The sequence below is a fragment of the Haliaeetus leucocephalus genome, unplaced genomic scaffold (assembly GCF_000737465.1).
Source record: "Haliaeetus leucocephalus isolate CR32 unplaced genomic scaffold, Haliaeetus_leucocephalus-4.0 Scaffold339, whole genome shotgun sequence".
In the NCBI taxonomy this organism is placed as follows: Eukaryota; Metazoa; Chordata; class Aves; order Accipitriformes; family Accipitridae; genus Haliaeetus; species Haliaeetus leucocephalus.
This window is the reverse complement of record NW_010972775.1, coordinates 14864454-14881327: the sequence shown is the minus strand read 5'-3', so window position 1 is coordinate 14881327 and position 16874 is coordinate 14864454. Positions and strand designations below refer to the sequence as shown.

Below are 16874 nucleotides of genomic sequence, written 5' to 3'. Positions count from 1 at the left end.
CGGGGCAGCCCCCCTCCCGCAGCTGCGGGCGCGGGGGGCGGCGCAGGGAGGCTCGGCCTGTGCAGCCCCCTCCCTCCTCCCCTCCCCTCTCTCCCTCCTCCCCTCCCCTCTCTCCCTCCCTCCTCCCATGCCAACCTGCTGCCGCCTTTGTCAGCGCAGCCCGGCGCTATGGCATCCTTCTGGGGCTTCAGGCTCGGGCTCTTCCTCCCCCTCCTCCTCCTCCTCCTCCTCGCTGGGAAGCGGCTGCTGCAGCGGCAGAGCCAGCCGTGACGGCCGCGCTCCCCGGGCAAGAGGCAGGCGGAGCCCCCAGGTGAGCCCCAGGTGCGGGGAGGGGGCACGGACGTGCGAAAGGGTGGGCTGGCAGAAAGGGGCGCCGAGGACAAGCGCCCTCCGCTCCCCAGCTCCCGGGGATGCTCTGGGGACCGGGCGTGCTGGGGAGGGGGCTTGGGCCCCGGGCCCCCCCCCCCCCCCCGCCGGGTTGGGGGCAGGTGGGGTAAGTGCAGGTAAGATATCCCCCCAAGCCCCTGCGGTCCCCACCGGGCACCCCGGGGTCCCACCTCTTCGTCAGGCTCCCCGGGAAAGGGGGGACTCAAAAAATCTTGAAACTCCGTCTGTGACTTTGGCAGCTCCACTTCAGTCCCGCACAGCTGGATCTGGCTGTGGGCAGCTGGAGGGGAGCGTGCGGGTGACCCCCGGCCTGGGCCCCGGGGCCCCCAAATCCCAAGGGGGGAGCCTGAAGGGATGGGGAGTGCCAGGGGTGGGGGCCGGGGAAGCTGGACCCACCAGGGTGAGGAAGCCGGTCTGTGCAGAGTCAGGTCTGGGAGGACAGCGGGATTTTTATAGGTTTGCCATGCAAAAATCCAGGTTGCCCACAGATGGAATAAACTGCTCACATTTAACTCGATTAGACCTTTTTGCGTCTATCTGTCAGCGTTTGCAGTGGTGTCTCCTTATGCAAAAATTTTTGGGAAAAATGTGACTTGGATGTGCTCTAATAACATACTGAGAGGACGGTATTTGTGTGTGTTTGTATGGGCCAATAGTTGGCAAAGAAAAACCAAAAGCATATGATGCAGTAATAATTCAAGTAATTTATTGCACAGTTTTAGAATGAGTGTTTGCACTTTTCCAGATCATATAGATACTTTAACCTGGATTGCATAACTGAACAATGCAAATAATCAGCCTCATGTTATTGTGCAAGAAAAATCAATGGCAAGCCTTGTTCGACTTGAGTCCTGACACGGCCGTGAGGGTACGCTGCCTTTATCCACAAGTTCCCTGTTAATTTATGCACTGGGAACCTTTAAAAACTGCTGAATTTGGGGGGCGAGGGGGCTGAAGTGTTGTGCAGAGTCCTCTTACAGCAAAGCCTGTCTCTGTTAAGGAGCTGGGTTTGTAAAGCATGGTTTCCCAAGGCTTGTTCACACAAGGTAAGAGCCAGAAAATAGCAACTTCTTCCAGTGGTAGTCCCCGCCGAACCCCTGGTGAACGGTGGAGGAGGTTAGCGGTGGGACGCCCAGGAGGGTGCAAAGCCTGCGTTGTTCCTGTGCCGAACAGCAGCGAGCTGCTGGCGAGAGCGGGTGCACAAGCCCTGCGAGCTCCCAGGCTGCAGGCGTTCGTCCCCTTCGGCTCTGGAGGAGTGAATAAAATCACACCAGCGAGGCAGGGAGCCAGCACGCATCTCCTGCCTGCCCTGGGGACCGGAGCCCACCCCACTCCCGCACAGCCGAGGGAACAGTCCGGAGGAGACTGCTTGTGTTGGGCTGTTTGGGAGGACTTTTCTCTTCAATGAAAGGTGGAGAGAAGCGATTGCCATTGCGCGGGCAGGGCTCCAAAGTGCGCTTTTTAGTGTTCTTTTTAATGAGCGGCAGAAGGCCGGAGGGAGAGGAGGAGGAGGAATAAGGTGTGTGGACACAGGCATTGTTTCCCCGAGTGCCGGCTCCCGTGTGTGTGTGTGTGGTGGAAGCTAGACGGGGCTCGAGGTGCCCATTTGTTCATCAGAAATTTCTTAATGTTTTGCAGAGAAATGGATTTGTGAGTATGGGAGAAAACAAAAACTGAATTCCATCTTGATGCCTTACATGTTTCATGCGAGGCATGTGTTGCCTGCCTTGTTTTATAGTATCTGGCATTGGGAAGACAGGCTGAAAGATTTATGAGCTCAAGTTAATAGTAAAACAGCATATCACAGGCTCTGTATTAATGTTCTCCTGCGCTGAAGTAGCTGGCTCTTTCTGGGGGAATTTATGCGAGGATCGCTCGCTCTGTCGTCGCCGTAATGGTATTATAGGGTGGCCCGTTTGTCACGGTGGGGGGAAGCGAAAAAAGGATGCTGTTTCCCTCTCGGCAGGCAAATCAAAGGGAGGGGGGAAATGATGATTCCAGCAGCCGCATCTGTGTATTAGCTGCACCTGCTGTGGATATTGGGAAACGGGGAGAGCAAATGTCAGAGGCACAAAGAACAGGGAAGGAAATGAAGGAGGAAATAACAGAGGAAGATAACGTGGTCTGTCTGCCAGCGGCCACGATTCAGGCTCGTGCAAGGCACCCTGCCACCCCACAGCTGCTCAGGGAAGTCGAGTGGTGGGACTTTGTGTTGAAGCCTGTGCCAGGATTTATCTGCCCCGATGTGCACTGCCCTTAGCCATGCAGCGGGGCAGGGTTTGGGCTGAAAGTGCCATGGGGGAAAGCGGCCTGGGCAATGGGGTTGCAGTACTAATTTCATAAATTCCTGTGGATGGTGAATTTATAAGGTAGTCAGGAGGTGAGGGGACGCCCTCCACCCCAGTGCTGATTTGGGAGGTGGTGAGGAGGGAAAGTCCATTCCGGCGTTTCTGCAGGGAAGCAAGCTGCCTGAAAGAGTCCGCAGGTTCCCCTGGTCTGGAGGACCACAGGGGAGAGGTCTTAGGGAGGCTTGATTCCTAAAGACACCAGAAAATAGAACAGTATATTCCCTCTGTGCAGCAGAAAGCACCACTAGGGATGGAGGTTCCAATCATAATATTCTTGGTCTTCTCCTCCAGAGGCTGAGATAGCAGCTTAATGGTAAGATGAGAGCTCAGTTCATTGCTCTTGGTGCAGGGCAAGAAGACATTGATTTGTGGGAAGCCTTGAGCTCATCTGCGTGCAAGGAGAGTCAGACCCCATCGACTAGCCGTGCAATATGATGCTGTACAAGTCCATGCTGGGATATAATTGTGCTATTAGAGCAGTGAATGTCGAATCTTAGGAAGCTGAGTCAAAGCGACCCTCCCAGTGTTAATATAACAAAATCATTAAAGATGAAATGTTAAGTGGCTCCTTTGGTCAGAGACTGTCTTGCTGAAGATAAGTAAGCTAGATCCTGTCCCTCTGTCTGGGTAGCTCCACGTCTCTGGAGACGTCAGTTTGGGGGTGGTTTGGAGGGTGCGTGTGGCTGCTGGTAGTGAAGGTAAGGCACGAGGATGTTGGTGGTATTGAGGCCATCCGAGGAGGCCCCGTGCTGCTGCTCTTGCTGTGGGTGCTTTCATTTGCTTTGCTGCTTTTGACTGATTCATGACCCTGTAGCCTCTCTAAAAGGCCTTCCTGTACTTATTTCGGAACTTTGCATTTATGTGCGATGTCCAGGTCTATTCTGGTCCTGCTTTGAGAGATAATGAATGAACGTGGACATAACAGCTGATACGGTGCCTGGCCAAGTGCTTGGCACCTGGGATGTGGCAGCTCCCGCGGTGACTTGCCAAGAGGTACCTGTCTCCGTTGCAGGCTGTTAGGAAGCTTGACAAGAGACAGAGTTGCTTAATGTGCCACTAAAAACCTTGGCACCAGGTTTTTACATCCCTGACCTAGGAAACAAGATTTCAAGGCCCTTATATATTATCCTTATGGGGTAATACATCCTATTCCTCAAAGCCCGAATCTGTTGTGTGCTCCACTAGCAACATTTCTGATGCTCTGGCACAAGGCAGCACCCATTTCCATGCCCAGGCTGAAGCCCAAAGGTACCTTTTGCACCTAAAGTGTGCTCACACCAGAAAGCTGTTGGTGAACAGCCAAGGGGTGAAGAGGAAATTATTCCAACTCCTAGCTAGCTTACTTTTCCTCAAGGCCTACATCTGATTTTGCAACCTGCTTTTTCAATTCCTACCTCCCATAGCTGAGCCTCAGTTGAGTGAATTGGCCGAATTCCCACCTCAGCAGGCTCAGCTCTCTCCTGGTCATCCTTGTCTTAAAGCCTCTGTCACCTCCCTGTCCTCTCACTGCTTTATAGCTGACTGCCACCTCCCAGGCTTGGGTCTGTGAGCACAGGGTCCCAGACTGAGCTAAACCGGGTCTAGCAGAGCTCCTCTGCTTGGGATCCATCCTTCAGTGCCGCTGCCTTACTGCTTGGGTATGGATTGGAGTCCCCAAACCAAAGCTCCTTGTCGGTGCTAAATAAAAGCAATGTGAGCTTTGGGGGTATGCAGGGCTTCCACTGAACTTACTGAACTTGTCAGCACTCAGCGCCTTTGAAAATCAGGCTGCACCTAAGTTTTACCAGATTCATAAGGTTTAGAAACCTGAATTGAAGTTAAAACCTTTGATGGGAGGGGTATGCTAAGAATGGCTTGGTACAAACCAAAAGATTTCAAGAAACTGTACCTACAATATCCTTAGTGGGATGAGAGAATAAAGACAGAAAGGTAGGGAACAAAATGGGTTGACAGTTTTCAGAAATATATTATTGCAAACTGGCTACTTGTGTATTTTGGCAGGAATGTGAGTGGGGAGAAAGCAGGGCGCTGGCAGGCCGGTGAAGACAGCGTATAGTGTGTATCAGGCTATGAAAACACATATCCAGGTGAGGGTTTTGCAAGAAGCTGTGAAGTTACAAACGGAGGAGATAGTTGCTTTTGCTGGTATTCAGCCCAGAGGTGACAAAAAGACAGATTTCCACTCTTGCCCCAAATGACAGATTTATGACATGCAGAAAATTGACTTGCAATGCCAGTCCCCTGGCAGCTGGGACAGTCTCCGAGCCCCACATGTGAAGTTTACTCTGGGAGTGCTTGGTGGCTTTGGTGGCAGACAGAGCAGTTTGGACCTAGCTTGGGAGCTTCATTGTCTTATGGTGACATGCCAGAGAAATACAAAGGCAGGCTGTTAGAGGCTGTGCCTCTGAGCACATGCTGGTGATAAAGAGGAAAGGGATACAAGCATCCTCCTTCAGCTTTTAGCATTACTTTCTGGAGCTGAGCACTGTGCACTGAGCAATATAACATTTTTGCTCTTTTGTCAGTTTACCTAAGACTTGTGCTGCCATGCATAATACAGGAGCTTTAAAAGCAAACATGCATGCAGCAGAGGTGTTCGAAAATCCCTGTAGCCATTGGTTTCTGAGAGTAGTGTTTACAATCACAGAAATACTTTCACGTTGCTGCTGCTCAACTTCTGATCATATGCAGTAGAAAGATGCTGCTTAAATAAACAGCCATGTCTGTATGGAGACTTGTTTCATATTCTTACAGGCAACGTGGTGGTTTTGTTTTTTCCCTCTGGAAGATGCTACTGTGGCATTTGCTATGAAAGCTGATGTGCACAGGCTTCTGACACTGATAGTGATTGCTGGTGTGTAGTGTCAGGGCAAGATGGAAGGCTACAAGAGAGGGAACAGGAGCCCTGTATTCCTGGAGTGGTGCTCAGGAGTCCTCAGGTTTTTGGCTGGGAGGTGACTTTTTGAATGAGTAATAAGAAACCTTGCAAGCCTGACTTTTGTGCTTTTCCATTTGCATGGATATTCTGCACTTGATGCAGAGGGAGAGACTAGTTCCAGGGGTCATCTGAGGGTAGGAGTGAATGGGGGAAGATACCGTACCTTTTTGGAGAAGAGAAAATATTTTTGTCATTCCTATCAGTAAGAATAACAAAGTGACCAAACATAGGAATTGGCAGACTGCATCATCCTGTGCTCTGTCTCTCCTAGTAGCCAACAGCAGAGACACTGACAAGGATATTCACAGTAGGCAGATGAAAAATAGTATGCTCCCCCTCAACATCCTTTCCTAATCCATAATAGCTAGAGGTTGGATTCAACTTTGAAAGTGCAGGGGTTTATATCCTTCCCAAGATGTTTGCTCACGTTAGCTGTGCTTGTTTGACCTATTCTTGTTATCCACATAAATGTGCAGCCTTTGCTCTCCACCTCTGCCCTATCATTTCGGGCCAGTGAATGGAACTGCACTCCCCGGGTTGCTCTGGGAGCACATCACTGAAGAGGATGTTCCCTGTCCTTGTTCTCAGTCTTCAAATCCACCCCGATTGGCAGCCAGCCCTCTAGCATCTGCTGGATTGGTTTCAAGATTCAGTGGGATTTTCTTTTGCTTAACTCTTTCTGCTCTTTTCTAAATTTTGCACTTTGTAGCTGAAATGGGGTTCACACAGATTTTTCGCATGGGACCAGGCAGCTTTTCCATTCCTGAATCATAACTTAGGAAAAGGTATTTCTGGAAAAAGTGTCATGGTATTCAGAGGAGATAATTCAGAGTAGAGGAGAAAATAATGTTTTAAAATAAGCAAGATGGTAATTATGTGCTCAGATAACTTCTAAAAACACGTCAGAAGTTTATTGCCAGAAAATCTTCCTGAGAGCCATTTGCAGTCAGATATGAAAACAGCTGGGGTTGTCATGGTGTAGTAGATCATCTCCGGTTAGGCTAGGGCTAGAATTATTGCCAAACAATTTGATGTGTCTGTACTTTCAACCTCTCACAAGTTGGTAAGAAATTGTGTGAAAGCCCCGTAGCAAGCAGGCTGGGACTGTATATCTGCCAACAGTTCAGCCCCTCCAAAGCTTCTGCTGTTTATTCACTTGCTTGCTTTAGTAGACACTGACATAAACGAGCTTCCTTGGATGAAATTTGGATTCCATTTAAGCATCGATTTCATCGATGCTAGGATTACAGCCTGGAGTTCGAAACATGAGGATGGGTTATACAAGCAAGCCCTCGACTGCATGGCTAGGAAGTCAGGTCCCATCTGTGGCTGAATTACAAGGTCCTGAATATTATCTGTGGGTGACTTACAATCTTTTTTTGTTTGCTGTTGTGTGTTACTGTAGAAGTGGAACACAGTTTCCAGGCTAAACAACGAAATACGCTTAAGCCATGGAGTCCAACCAGGAATCCTCCCTCTTCCTGGTGAAGATCTTGGAGGAGCTGGACACGAAGCAGAATACTGTTTCTTACCAGGACCTCTGCAAGTCCCTGTGTGCGAGGTTTGATTTATCCCAGTTGGCCAAGCTCAGAAGCGTGCTGTTTTACACCGCTTGCCTGGATCCTAATTTTCCAGCAACTTTGTTCAAAGACAAAATGAGATGCACTGTAAACAATCAGCAATCAAAGAAAATCATGGTTGCAGCAGATATAGTAACAATATTCAACCTCATACAAATGAACGGAGGAGTGGCCAAGGAGAAACTTCCAGTTGCAAGGCAGAAAGTGAAGAAGAAAGAGTCCTTCGAGTCCTGTAGGTCTGACACAGAAATCTGCAATATGGCAGACTGCGTGCCCAACTGTGAGCTGAACGACCAGGAGTTTAACCGGGGCTTTCCAGTCAGAAGGTCTTCAAAATGCAGAAAGATGGACTGCAAAGACTGTCAACAGTTTGTCCCCTCGTCAGAACCCAACTTTTTACTTGGTGTTAATAAGGAGATGAAGGGTCGGGCTGCCTCTCTGGACAGGCTGCAGGCGCTGGCGTCCTACTCCATCGCCACATCTCCACCATGTGAGATGCAGAGTACATACTTCCCCATGAACATTGAAAATGAATCTATTTCAGACCAGGACTCCTTGCCTATAAGTGCAGGCATAAAAGAAACTTTCATTTCAAATGACGAGCCGTTTGTGATGCAGTCGTGTGTTCAGAAAAGAAATATTTTCAAAGAAGATTTTCATAATCTGATTACAATATCACCCAACTTAATACCATCCAACAAAAAGCCAGAAGATGGACACAGAGAGCCTCAGAACAGGAAAGAAAGCTCTAAGCAAGCTTTCTTCAACCACAGCTTTGAAATGCCATACAGCAGCCAGTACTTGAATCCAGTTTATTCGCCTATACCAGACAAAAGACGAGTGAAACATGAAAGTTTAGATGATCTTCAAGCTTCAACATATTTTGGCCCAACTACTATTCTCGGGCCCCAGGACACCAAAAAATGGACTGGAAAGCCAACCAAGCAAACTGCCTGGCCAGCTAAAAGCTGGAGTTTAAATACTGAGGAGGTACCTGACTTTGAACGATCATTTTTTAATAGGAAGCAGCCTGAAGAGAAGCCGCGATACCAGAGTTCGAACAACCCATCTCCAAACTTTCCTTCAGCTGACAGGCATCAGTCCTACCTAAATGTGAAGGATCAGCAACAAATTATGCAGGCAAACTACGCTGTGAAACCAAATGGGCATAAACCCAAGGAAATTCCTTCCATTCTAGATGTGGAGAAACATGAGCCAGTCAAAAAGTTTAAGGATAAAAGCATTAATTGCACTTCTGTTCAGATCTTAAGCATTGACAGGACCACGAGTGTTGGGACGCAAACGGAGCAGCAAATGCTGGACCACAAGAAATGCAAGGATTTGTGTGCGGGGGGGCAAGCCAAGTACGGAGAGCGGCACTCTCTTAAGCAGTCGGATGATGACTCTGAAATCGTCAGTGATGACATCAGTGACATTTTCCGGTTTTTGGATGACATGAGTATTAGCGGGTCCACAGGAGTGATGCAATCTTCGTGCTACAACAGCACTGGTTCTTTGTCTCAGGTGCATAAATCAGACTGTGAGAGCTCACCTGAGCACAATTTGACTAAAATCTCCAATGGGAGTGCCTGTAACAAATTGGATAAAGTGGTCCGGGCAGATATCAGTAATACAGATGATGAACTAAAAACGAGTGTCTGCAAATTAGTTTTGAGGATTGGTGAAATAGAGAAGAAACTGGAATCTCTCTCAGGTGTCCGAGAAGAAATCTCCCAAGTCCTGGGAAAATTAAGCAAATTGGATCAAAAAATTCAGCAGCCAGAGAAGGTCAGTGTACAGATAGATCTCAATTCTTTAACAAGTGAGGCTGCATCAGATGAGAGTAACTCCCCGCAGATATTTCAGTGCCACAATACTCCTCATGGAGGCAAACTGGAGAATAATCCAGAATGGTGCTGTTCAGATGCCAGTGGAAGTAATAGTGAGAGTCTTCGAGTAAAAGCCTTAAAAAAAAGTTTGTTTACTAGGAGGTCATCAAGGTCATTAACAGAAGAAAACAGTGCAACTGAATCCAAAATAGCAAGTATTTCAAACTCTCCCCGAGACTGGAGAGCTATTACTTACACCAACCAGGTTGGCATTACGGAAGAGGAGATGAAAGAAAGAGATGGAGGAGAAAATAAGGACTGGCACAGGAAATCTAAAGAGGTAATTTCAACTTTAACTCACATAATAAGCACTTTAAAATAATCTGTGAATATCTTCCATAGTCATCACAAGCCTCAGGGTATGACAATACTTTGCCCTGCCATATTATGCCTGTCTTTATTGTTATCATAATTGAGTGATTTTGTACCTATATGTTCTTGCTTTGCAGCTGCAATATGGTCAAGTTGTTCCTTAAAAGCTTTGCTCTTTTGAAAAGGGAGGGGGGGTAATGTGGGTGACATCTTTGGAAGATGATGGTATTCTTCATCATCAGTGGTGATGTAAGGAGGCCGGGTGATTAACTTGGTGAAAAGGGTGTGGGGAAGATTGAAATTCTCTAGTGGTTGTTTTAGAAGGGATATTTTGAAATTGCATTGTGATGGCTTTTATCAAAGAAGTATATGCATATTTAAAAGCCAACAAAATAGATTCATGGATTCAAATCCCTCAAGAAAAGAATCCTTGTATGTGTACCATGAGACGCTAACTGTAGTTAAGTTCTCTATATCTGACTTTCACGGTCATTTAAATGAGTCTTAAGCCTCCTGTTGTGGAAATGCAGCATAGCTGTGGTCTTCTTTTTGTTGGTTGGAAAAACTCTGCCCATCTCTCCCAACAGCTGCCCACTGCTGTCTTCACAGATTGCATAGCTATCGTGGCCGTCCTTGCGCTGGGGTCTGGTTGCTGCTCAGTTGAAACTGTGAATGGTGTGGGTGGTTGTTTCTGTTTCATGGGCAGTGGAGAGTGTTGGGGGTTCTTCAGCTCCCTTGTCAATCAGGACCACGTGATGGGCATGCTCTGCCTCCTTACAGTGGGGAATGAAGGCAGAGAAGGGTTGAGAAGGGAGAGGAAGAGGTTTGATGGAAGTAAGTGCAGTTGGGTGAAAAAGAAACCATAAACCATGGGTTATTAGTAGGTTGCAGAAGGGGAAGAAGGTTACCGTTAGTAAGCCCAAACCTTGGCTTTTCTATACATTGATCCGCCCAGGATGAAATGCTGACTTCGAAAGTCCCTTCCTCACTCCTGCAGTAGACCTTGGCTGACAATGGATTGGTACCATGGATGGTGCGGTGTCAAGGGGTGCTACCTGGGGGCTTCAAGATTTCTTCCTGCTAAAATTTGATCTGGAAACAGATCAAACAGGTCATTTGCAGAATAGTTTTATAATCTGTAAACAGTATGAAACCTAGATTTCATCTGCTGCATCAGCTTTGTGTTCGTGTTATGGTGAACATGGAGTTGTGCCTGTTAAATACTTCTTTGGTCTGGTTGTGAGAAGAAGGTGGGAAAATGGATTAAGGCCATCCAAAACCTTTGTCCTAGCTGGTACTTTTTTTATCATATGGTGATTCTGAAAGGAATATTTCTGTCCTTTGTGTTTAACCCCCTCATAGTCCTGTTTCTTCTCTCAAATTCTTTTGAACCCTATTGCAGGCAGACAGGCAGTACGAAATCCCACAGCCACATAGACTCTCTAAACAACCAAAAGATGCTTTCTTGATTGAACAAGTCTTTAGTCCTCATCCCTACCCTGCATCACTCAAGTCACACATGAAAAGCAACCCGCTCTACACAGACATGAGGTTGACAGAGCTGGCCGAAGTGAAACGCGCCCAGCCATCATGGACCATAGAGGAATACACGAGGAATTCGGGGGATAAAGGCAAGATTGCTGCATTGGATTTACAAGTGAGTCCTGTGTGATTAATTTGAATGGCTTGATTGCGAATTGATGTTGCCAGAATATGCATTTAAGAAGGGATTTGGATAGCTCAGGAAGGAGCTATGCAGTGTTGAGCCTCTGGTCTTGCTGATCCCTATCCATGCTGGCCAGGGACAAAGAAGAATGTGGATGTTTTCATTGCTGAATGGTGGTCCTTGACAGGTTGGTGCTCCGAGCTTATTCTGCAATGGAGAGATGTCTGCTAAGCCATCGTGGTGTTAGTATCTGCTAAGCCATCGTAGTGCTAGTAGCTCTAAAGAACAGTTGAGGGATAAAGGGGTGCAGAGATGAACTGGTCCCTAACTGCACAAAGGCAGAGTGGTGCAGAAGCTGGCACTGCTGCTTTTTCTTCTCCCCATATTCTGTCTGAATTATTCACAGAGAATTTAAGCGTTAGGGCTTTTTCCATTTTGCTAGGAACATGAGACATAAAATACTTGCAGAAGGCACTCAATACCATGACTGTTTTTGAAACACATCACTGTTGTAGCTTTGAAGTGGCTGTTGGAAACCAGAATCATGTGAAGAGCAGATCAGCTAATGGTGTGTCTTGTTTGCATTTTAGTTCAGCTTGGAAGTGTGCAGGCTCTTCTGCAACAAGCAGAGCAGAGCAAGTTACTGGGAGACAAGTTCAGATTTTGGATTTAAATTTTCCCAAACTGTGGTGTATTTGAAATCACAATCCTGATATGTAATGGGCTGCCCAGACCCAGGACTGAATGCCCACATTGGATACCCTGCCTAGCCTGATAAACACAAGACATCTTCTGAGAAGGAAGACGTCTGAAAACAGGTTTAAAGAGGAAGCATGAAGAATGACATCCAAAGTGTGTAAAGACCAAACAAATGTTGCAATATTTGGTCGTAAAACCCAAAATGCATCACATAATGAAATCCACACTGATGCGCAGATCACTGTGTATCATTCATATGCGTTTATACAGCAGCATGCAGAACCGGTGGGGGGACTGGTGCTGACCTCCGGCATTTTGGGCTCCTTGCATGCGTGTGCATGCCCCAGAGCAGAGCAAGCTGCCTCAGCTAGCTATGGGCTTGGCGGCAACTGGGGTACACTGACCTACAGCTTGGGGTTTATCAGCACCGCACTAACACAGCTCTGTGACCAGCAGTCTGTGCGGTGCAGCTGCGCTCAAGCAGGGAGTCTGCTTGTCTCCAAAGCTTGTCTGCCAGGGAAGGTGGTGTGCAAGAGCCTGAGACTTGTGGCTCCACGTCAGCTCTCGATGGCTCAGTGCTGAGGTACCTAACCGAGCTCCAAACCCATCAGACTAAGCCCTAGGAGAGCATCAGGATACTGTGAGAAAGACTTGGATAGCCCAAGTCTCAGGACCCCGTGTTGGCTGGTTCGGAGTTAAAATGATCACCCACAGAGTGCTGTAGTGCAACTCCCATGAGTGTTTGTGCCTCCTGGCTCGACTCACGCAAACTTCCCTGTTCTTACCAGCCCCTGCTGCTTGCTGTGGCTAAAGTGCACTTGGAGAGAAACCAAGCAGCACAGGGACCAGGCCACATCTTGCCTCAGCTGCCTGCTGCTTTTTGGTCTTAAAAGCTTTAGAGGGCTTATGAAATTCCTAATGCTGGCATTGCAGACTGTATGCTAGAGTAGAAATAGGCTGAAAGACGTTCCTCTGCAGCAGGCAGTCACAAAGCATCCCTTAACCTGCTGCGCGGAGGCAACAGGGGAGGTGATATTTGGGAGCAAAGCTCCCCTGGGAGAAGTGTTCTCCATCTGCTCCTTGTAGGGCCGTTTCGTTCCCTGTAAGCAGCTCTGTGCGACTGTGAGCAAACCAGAGAAATCAGCTTATTGCCATCATTTATCTTTAGGATAAAGGTGATAAAACTTTACTGGTTTGATTCTCTTCCTCCAAAAGGACTGCCAGAACTGCATCTACTCCGCAAAGCCCATGTCTAGACTTTATAATAGAGCTTACTGACAAACTTAAAAAATAGACACAGACTGATGAGTGGGGTTTTTTTCCCCAGTGATTAAGTTTATTAGAACTGAAAGTAAATACATTATGCTTTAATGAACATTCCTATGTCTGGCAATGAAATGGGAAAGGAAGCTGATTAACAGTAATGGGCCTTTTTAATAACGCATCTTCCTTCTGAAGTAGTTAAAAGGTCAATACCAAGGCAGAGGGGTCCTAAACTGTAATTTCCTTGAAGCATAGCATGGCTATCTTTGGGGTTTTTCTATCTTTGTTTATTTAAAATTTCTCCTGGAACTTGACAAGTCTGCTGCATTTTCCTTCAAAAAAAGAAATTGCAAAACTAGTCAGATCAAAGTTTGTCCCGGGTGTGGGGTCTGTGTGAGATCTCATCGCTTTGCTCTGTGTATGATGATCCACTGGGATGAAACATTGTCATGCTATTTTCTGATGCCTTTAGAGATGAGGTTGCTGATTTTTTTCAGAAGGCTGGAATAGGTCATTCAGAGCCTGAATGGTACAGCCTCGGACTTGGCTGATGGCCTCTGTTTCAGCATATTAGTGCTATCATAGCCACCTCCATTAAATGTTTGTAAAACCATTGCTCAGTTTTAATTGTTTATTTCTGGGGTAGCTACTACTTGTAGTAGTTCTGTACATAAAACAAACACTGCTTTCAGGCAAAGCAAGGTTTCAGCCAGTAGCTTGTGGCCACAAAATCTGAATTAACCAATTAAAGGCTTACCCAAATCCCTCTCAAGTCAACTGGAGTTTCTTTGTGTGCAGTCCAGCAAGCTTTGGATCAGGTCCGTTACGAGGCCAGAAATAGTGTGTGTTAGGGTATTCTCACTGGAACATTTTTATGTGGAATCTTTTTCATTTTTTAAAGAAATGGCATTTTGGAGACCCAGACACAGGAGACAGCTTCGAGGAAAAGCTGTCCTTTTTCAAAATGTTCTTTCTGCTTTATTCCTTTCTGCTGGTAAGTGCAATATAATGCCTACTGTTTGGATTTTCCCCATTTCCCCCTGTTTTCCCTAACAGAAAGGATGAAGGGAAAAAACCAAGCAAGGTGGAAATGCAAAGCTTGAAGAGCTTAAATTCTAAGGAAGAAAAAACTGAAAGATAAGAGAAAGCCCCCCAAAAACGTTCAGACGGAGACACTGATAAAGTTCCCCAGGTTGTATTTAATTTACTGGCCAATTCAGATTTCCTTCACTTTCTTTTTTTTTTTATTGGTTACCTCTGTGGAATGGGAGGGCAAAGTCTTTAATTTCTTAGGCATACTCTTAAAATCACCTCCAACCTAGAGAGACTCAGACTTTGGCAATGAGCAGAGTATTGCCTCCTGTGGAAATATAAATTGTGCCATTGGGGTTAAATGATCTCATCTATGGAGATGGTCCAGAGTACGGTGTGGTACCAAACTGTATGCCAGGTGTCCAGTTCCCCTTCCCCTCCTGCCCCTAAAACTGAGACAGCATCACGCATGCAGGTGATTTTCAGAAGATGGAACTGGAAGGAGAGCTCGAAGCTGAGGATCGCTCTGTCCTGGGCGATTTAATGGAAACCCACTTGCAGCTCCCCTCCGCAGGGTGTTCAGCACCTGCTGCCTGTGGTTGTGTATTCCCATGCTGAAACGAAGGGCCAGTGTCCCCGCGCGTTGCCGTTCCGGAGGGGGTCTGCAAATTGCCCATCCAGAGGGACTGGGTGTCGCGTGGGGCTGGGCAATCGTACCCCGCAAGCAAGTTATGGCAGTAAAATTAGGGTTAGCTTTATAAAATGTAGTGCATGAGGAGTATATGTTAAGAATCCTTCCCATCAGCTGGGCTTTAATAATTTAAAAAGCAGTAACAGACCGGTAGTTGCTGACATCTCTGCTGTCTAGCAGATTAAAGAGATTTTATTTAAATGCCATCCAAGATGACGAAGTTTCCGGCAAATCAGAGGTACGTGAGGGATTTTGCAGCAGAATTATACTGTTGCAGGAGTTTATTTTTTGCAGTATTTTGTTGCCACTTTTGTCAGCCTTATGGAACTGGGACCAGGAGTTGAAGGGATGTGAGAAGTGGCAATAACCTACTTTATCCTAACAGCAGACCCAGATGCAGTTGGGAGGCCTTCAGGCACATCTGCTTTATTTATTTATTTTATATATGACAGATCCCAGACAATTAACAACTGTTTCCTTTTAATTTTTAGACTCAAGAATCTTTAAACCCAAACAACTTAGAATACTGGATGGAAGACATTTATACTCCTGGCTATGATTCCTTATTAAAACGCAAAGAAGCCGAGTTCAGAAGAGCAAAGGTTTGCAAGATAGCTGCCCTGATAGCAGCGGCAGCTTGTACGGTTATTCTGGTCATTGTAGTTCCCATTTGTACAATGAAATCCTGAACCTGCGGACAGACCCATGACTCCCAGCTGTGTGTATCTCAGATAGCTCACGCTGTGTTTCAGACGTCTGATGGCAAAACTGTAAGGAATTCGCTAAGGAAGAATGTTCTGAGGATATCCTGATGGAGAATGCTGTAAACGTAGGCAAAACACAAAACAACTAGAGAAACATTTTTTTTTTGAAAAGTATTATTTTAAATAACAGACTGTGTGGCAGAGTTAATGGGAACTCGGTTCAATTTTTATGCATTTTTAAAAGTGCAATATTTTTTTTTCCTAAAGAAACAATATAGTGTTTTACAGAATCAGAGACTGATGAGAATCCAGGCAAAAGAGAAAGGTTGTCTGAGCTATGTTGCATTTAACAGAGGTATGGGTACATGGAGGTAGCACTGTATAGAAGGGAATGTTCTATATGCATTACATCAGGGAGCTAGGAAAGTCTTAAAGCTCTCTACAATGTAGAAAACTCTGAATGTATTGTCTTTATTTTATAGTATTTATGTATTTCATGATCATTTGATTGAAAGCAGACTGTGTAGCTATGAACAGAGTTCATTCCTATGTTTAGATTAAAAAGGGCTCTTTGTATTTGGTCTTGCCCTAAGACCCACTCTATCATCACTGAGTACTTAGATAAGTGCAATGTGCTGCAGACCAAAAAGATTATGTTTTAAAGCAATCACAAAAGGTTTTAGTTGCTTCTGTTGAATAACATTTGCATAGAACTGGCAAACTTGCCTTGCCAAAAGGGTATTCTTTACCTCCACAGACAGTGAAATTGTCTCAATTTCACTCCCGCCAGCAAGCAAAGCTGGAAAATCAAAGCAATGCTCTGTTAAAGTTCTTGGAAATGTAATCTGAACAGTTATAATTTTTTTCACAAAGTCTTTGTGCCTTTTTTTAGACTGTAGATTAAATAGAACTGCTTAATTTTGCTATTTTAAGCCCATAACATAAATCACAGCATAATGGGTACTAATGGAGGTTCTTTTCCCACAAGCCTTCTATACAGTTCAGAGTGCTCCTCAAACAGCAGGGCTGGTGGTTACTGAGCACTTATATTAAGGGCACAGTTTTTCAGCACTAGTGGAAACTTGCTGTTAATGCATTGCATTCGGCATGGGGAGATCTTTCGCTTCCCTCATGCTAATGTACTTAAGAATGATGGTTGACTCTACCGGACAGCAAGCAGACTGTATCCCATGGGCAATGTCCATTTGATGCTTTATCCCAAATGCAAATAGCAGGTTCAAAGGAATTCTCAAGCTATGACAGAAATTACCTGCCATGGTTAGTGAAAGCAAATACCCAGACACTATTACTCTTCTGTCAAGTATAGATGAAAAAAAAAAAAAAGTAAAAAAAAAAAAAATTTTC

The 16874-nt window shown here is 46.0% G+C and overlaps 1 protein-coding gene across 1 annotated transcript; it reads left to right on the top strand.

The window, feature by feature from the left end:
* Nucleotides 1–194: 194 nt before the first annotated feature.
* KIAA1024 (KIAA1024 ortholog) lies at nucleotides 195–16176 on the top strand. Its single transcript, XM_010571957.1, has 4 exons — nucleotides 195–310; nucleotides 7079–9422; nucleotides 10857–11111; nucleotides 15297–16176. Exons 2-4 carry the CDS (start codon nucleotides 7125–7127, stop codon nucleotides 15492–15494), a joined length of 2751 nt encoding a protein of 916 aa, XP_010570259.1. The 5' UTR covers nucleotides 195–310; nucleotides 7079–7124; the 3' UTR covers nucleotides 15495–16176.
* Nucleotides 16177–16874: the final 698 nt, after the last annotated feature.

What these genes read in the sequence shown, in the direction of transcription:
- KIAA1024 (XM_010571957.1), top strand. Translation starts at nt 7,125, where the DNA reads ATGGAGTCCAACCAGGAATCCTCCCTCTTCCTGGTGAAGATCTTGGAG. An exon ending in GGCACAGGAAATCTAAAGAG is followed by an intron (nt 9,423 to 10,856) that starts GTAATTTCAACT and finishes ACCCTATTGCAG; the next exon opens with GCAGACAGGCAGTACGAAAT. An exon ending in TTGCTGCATTGGATTTACAA is followed by an intron (nt 11,112 to 15,296) that starts GTGAGTCCTGTG and finishes TTTAATTTTTAG; the next exon opens with ACTCAAGAATCTTTAAACCC.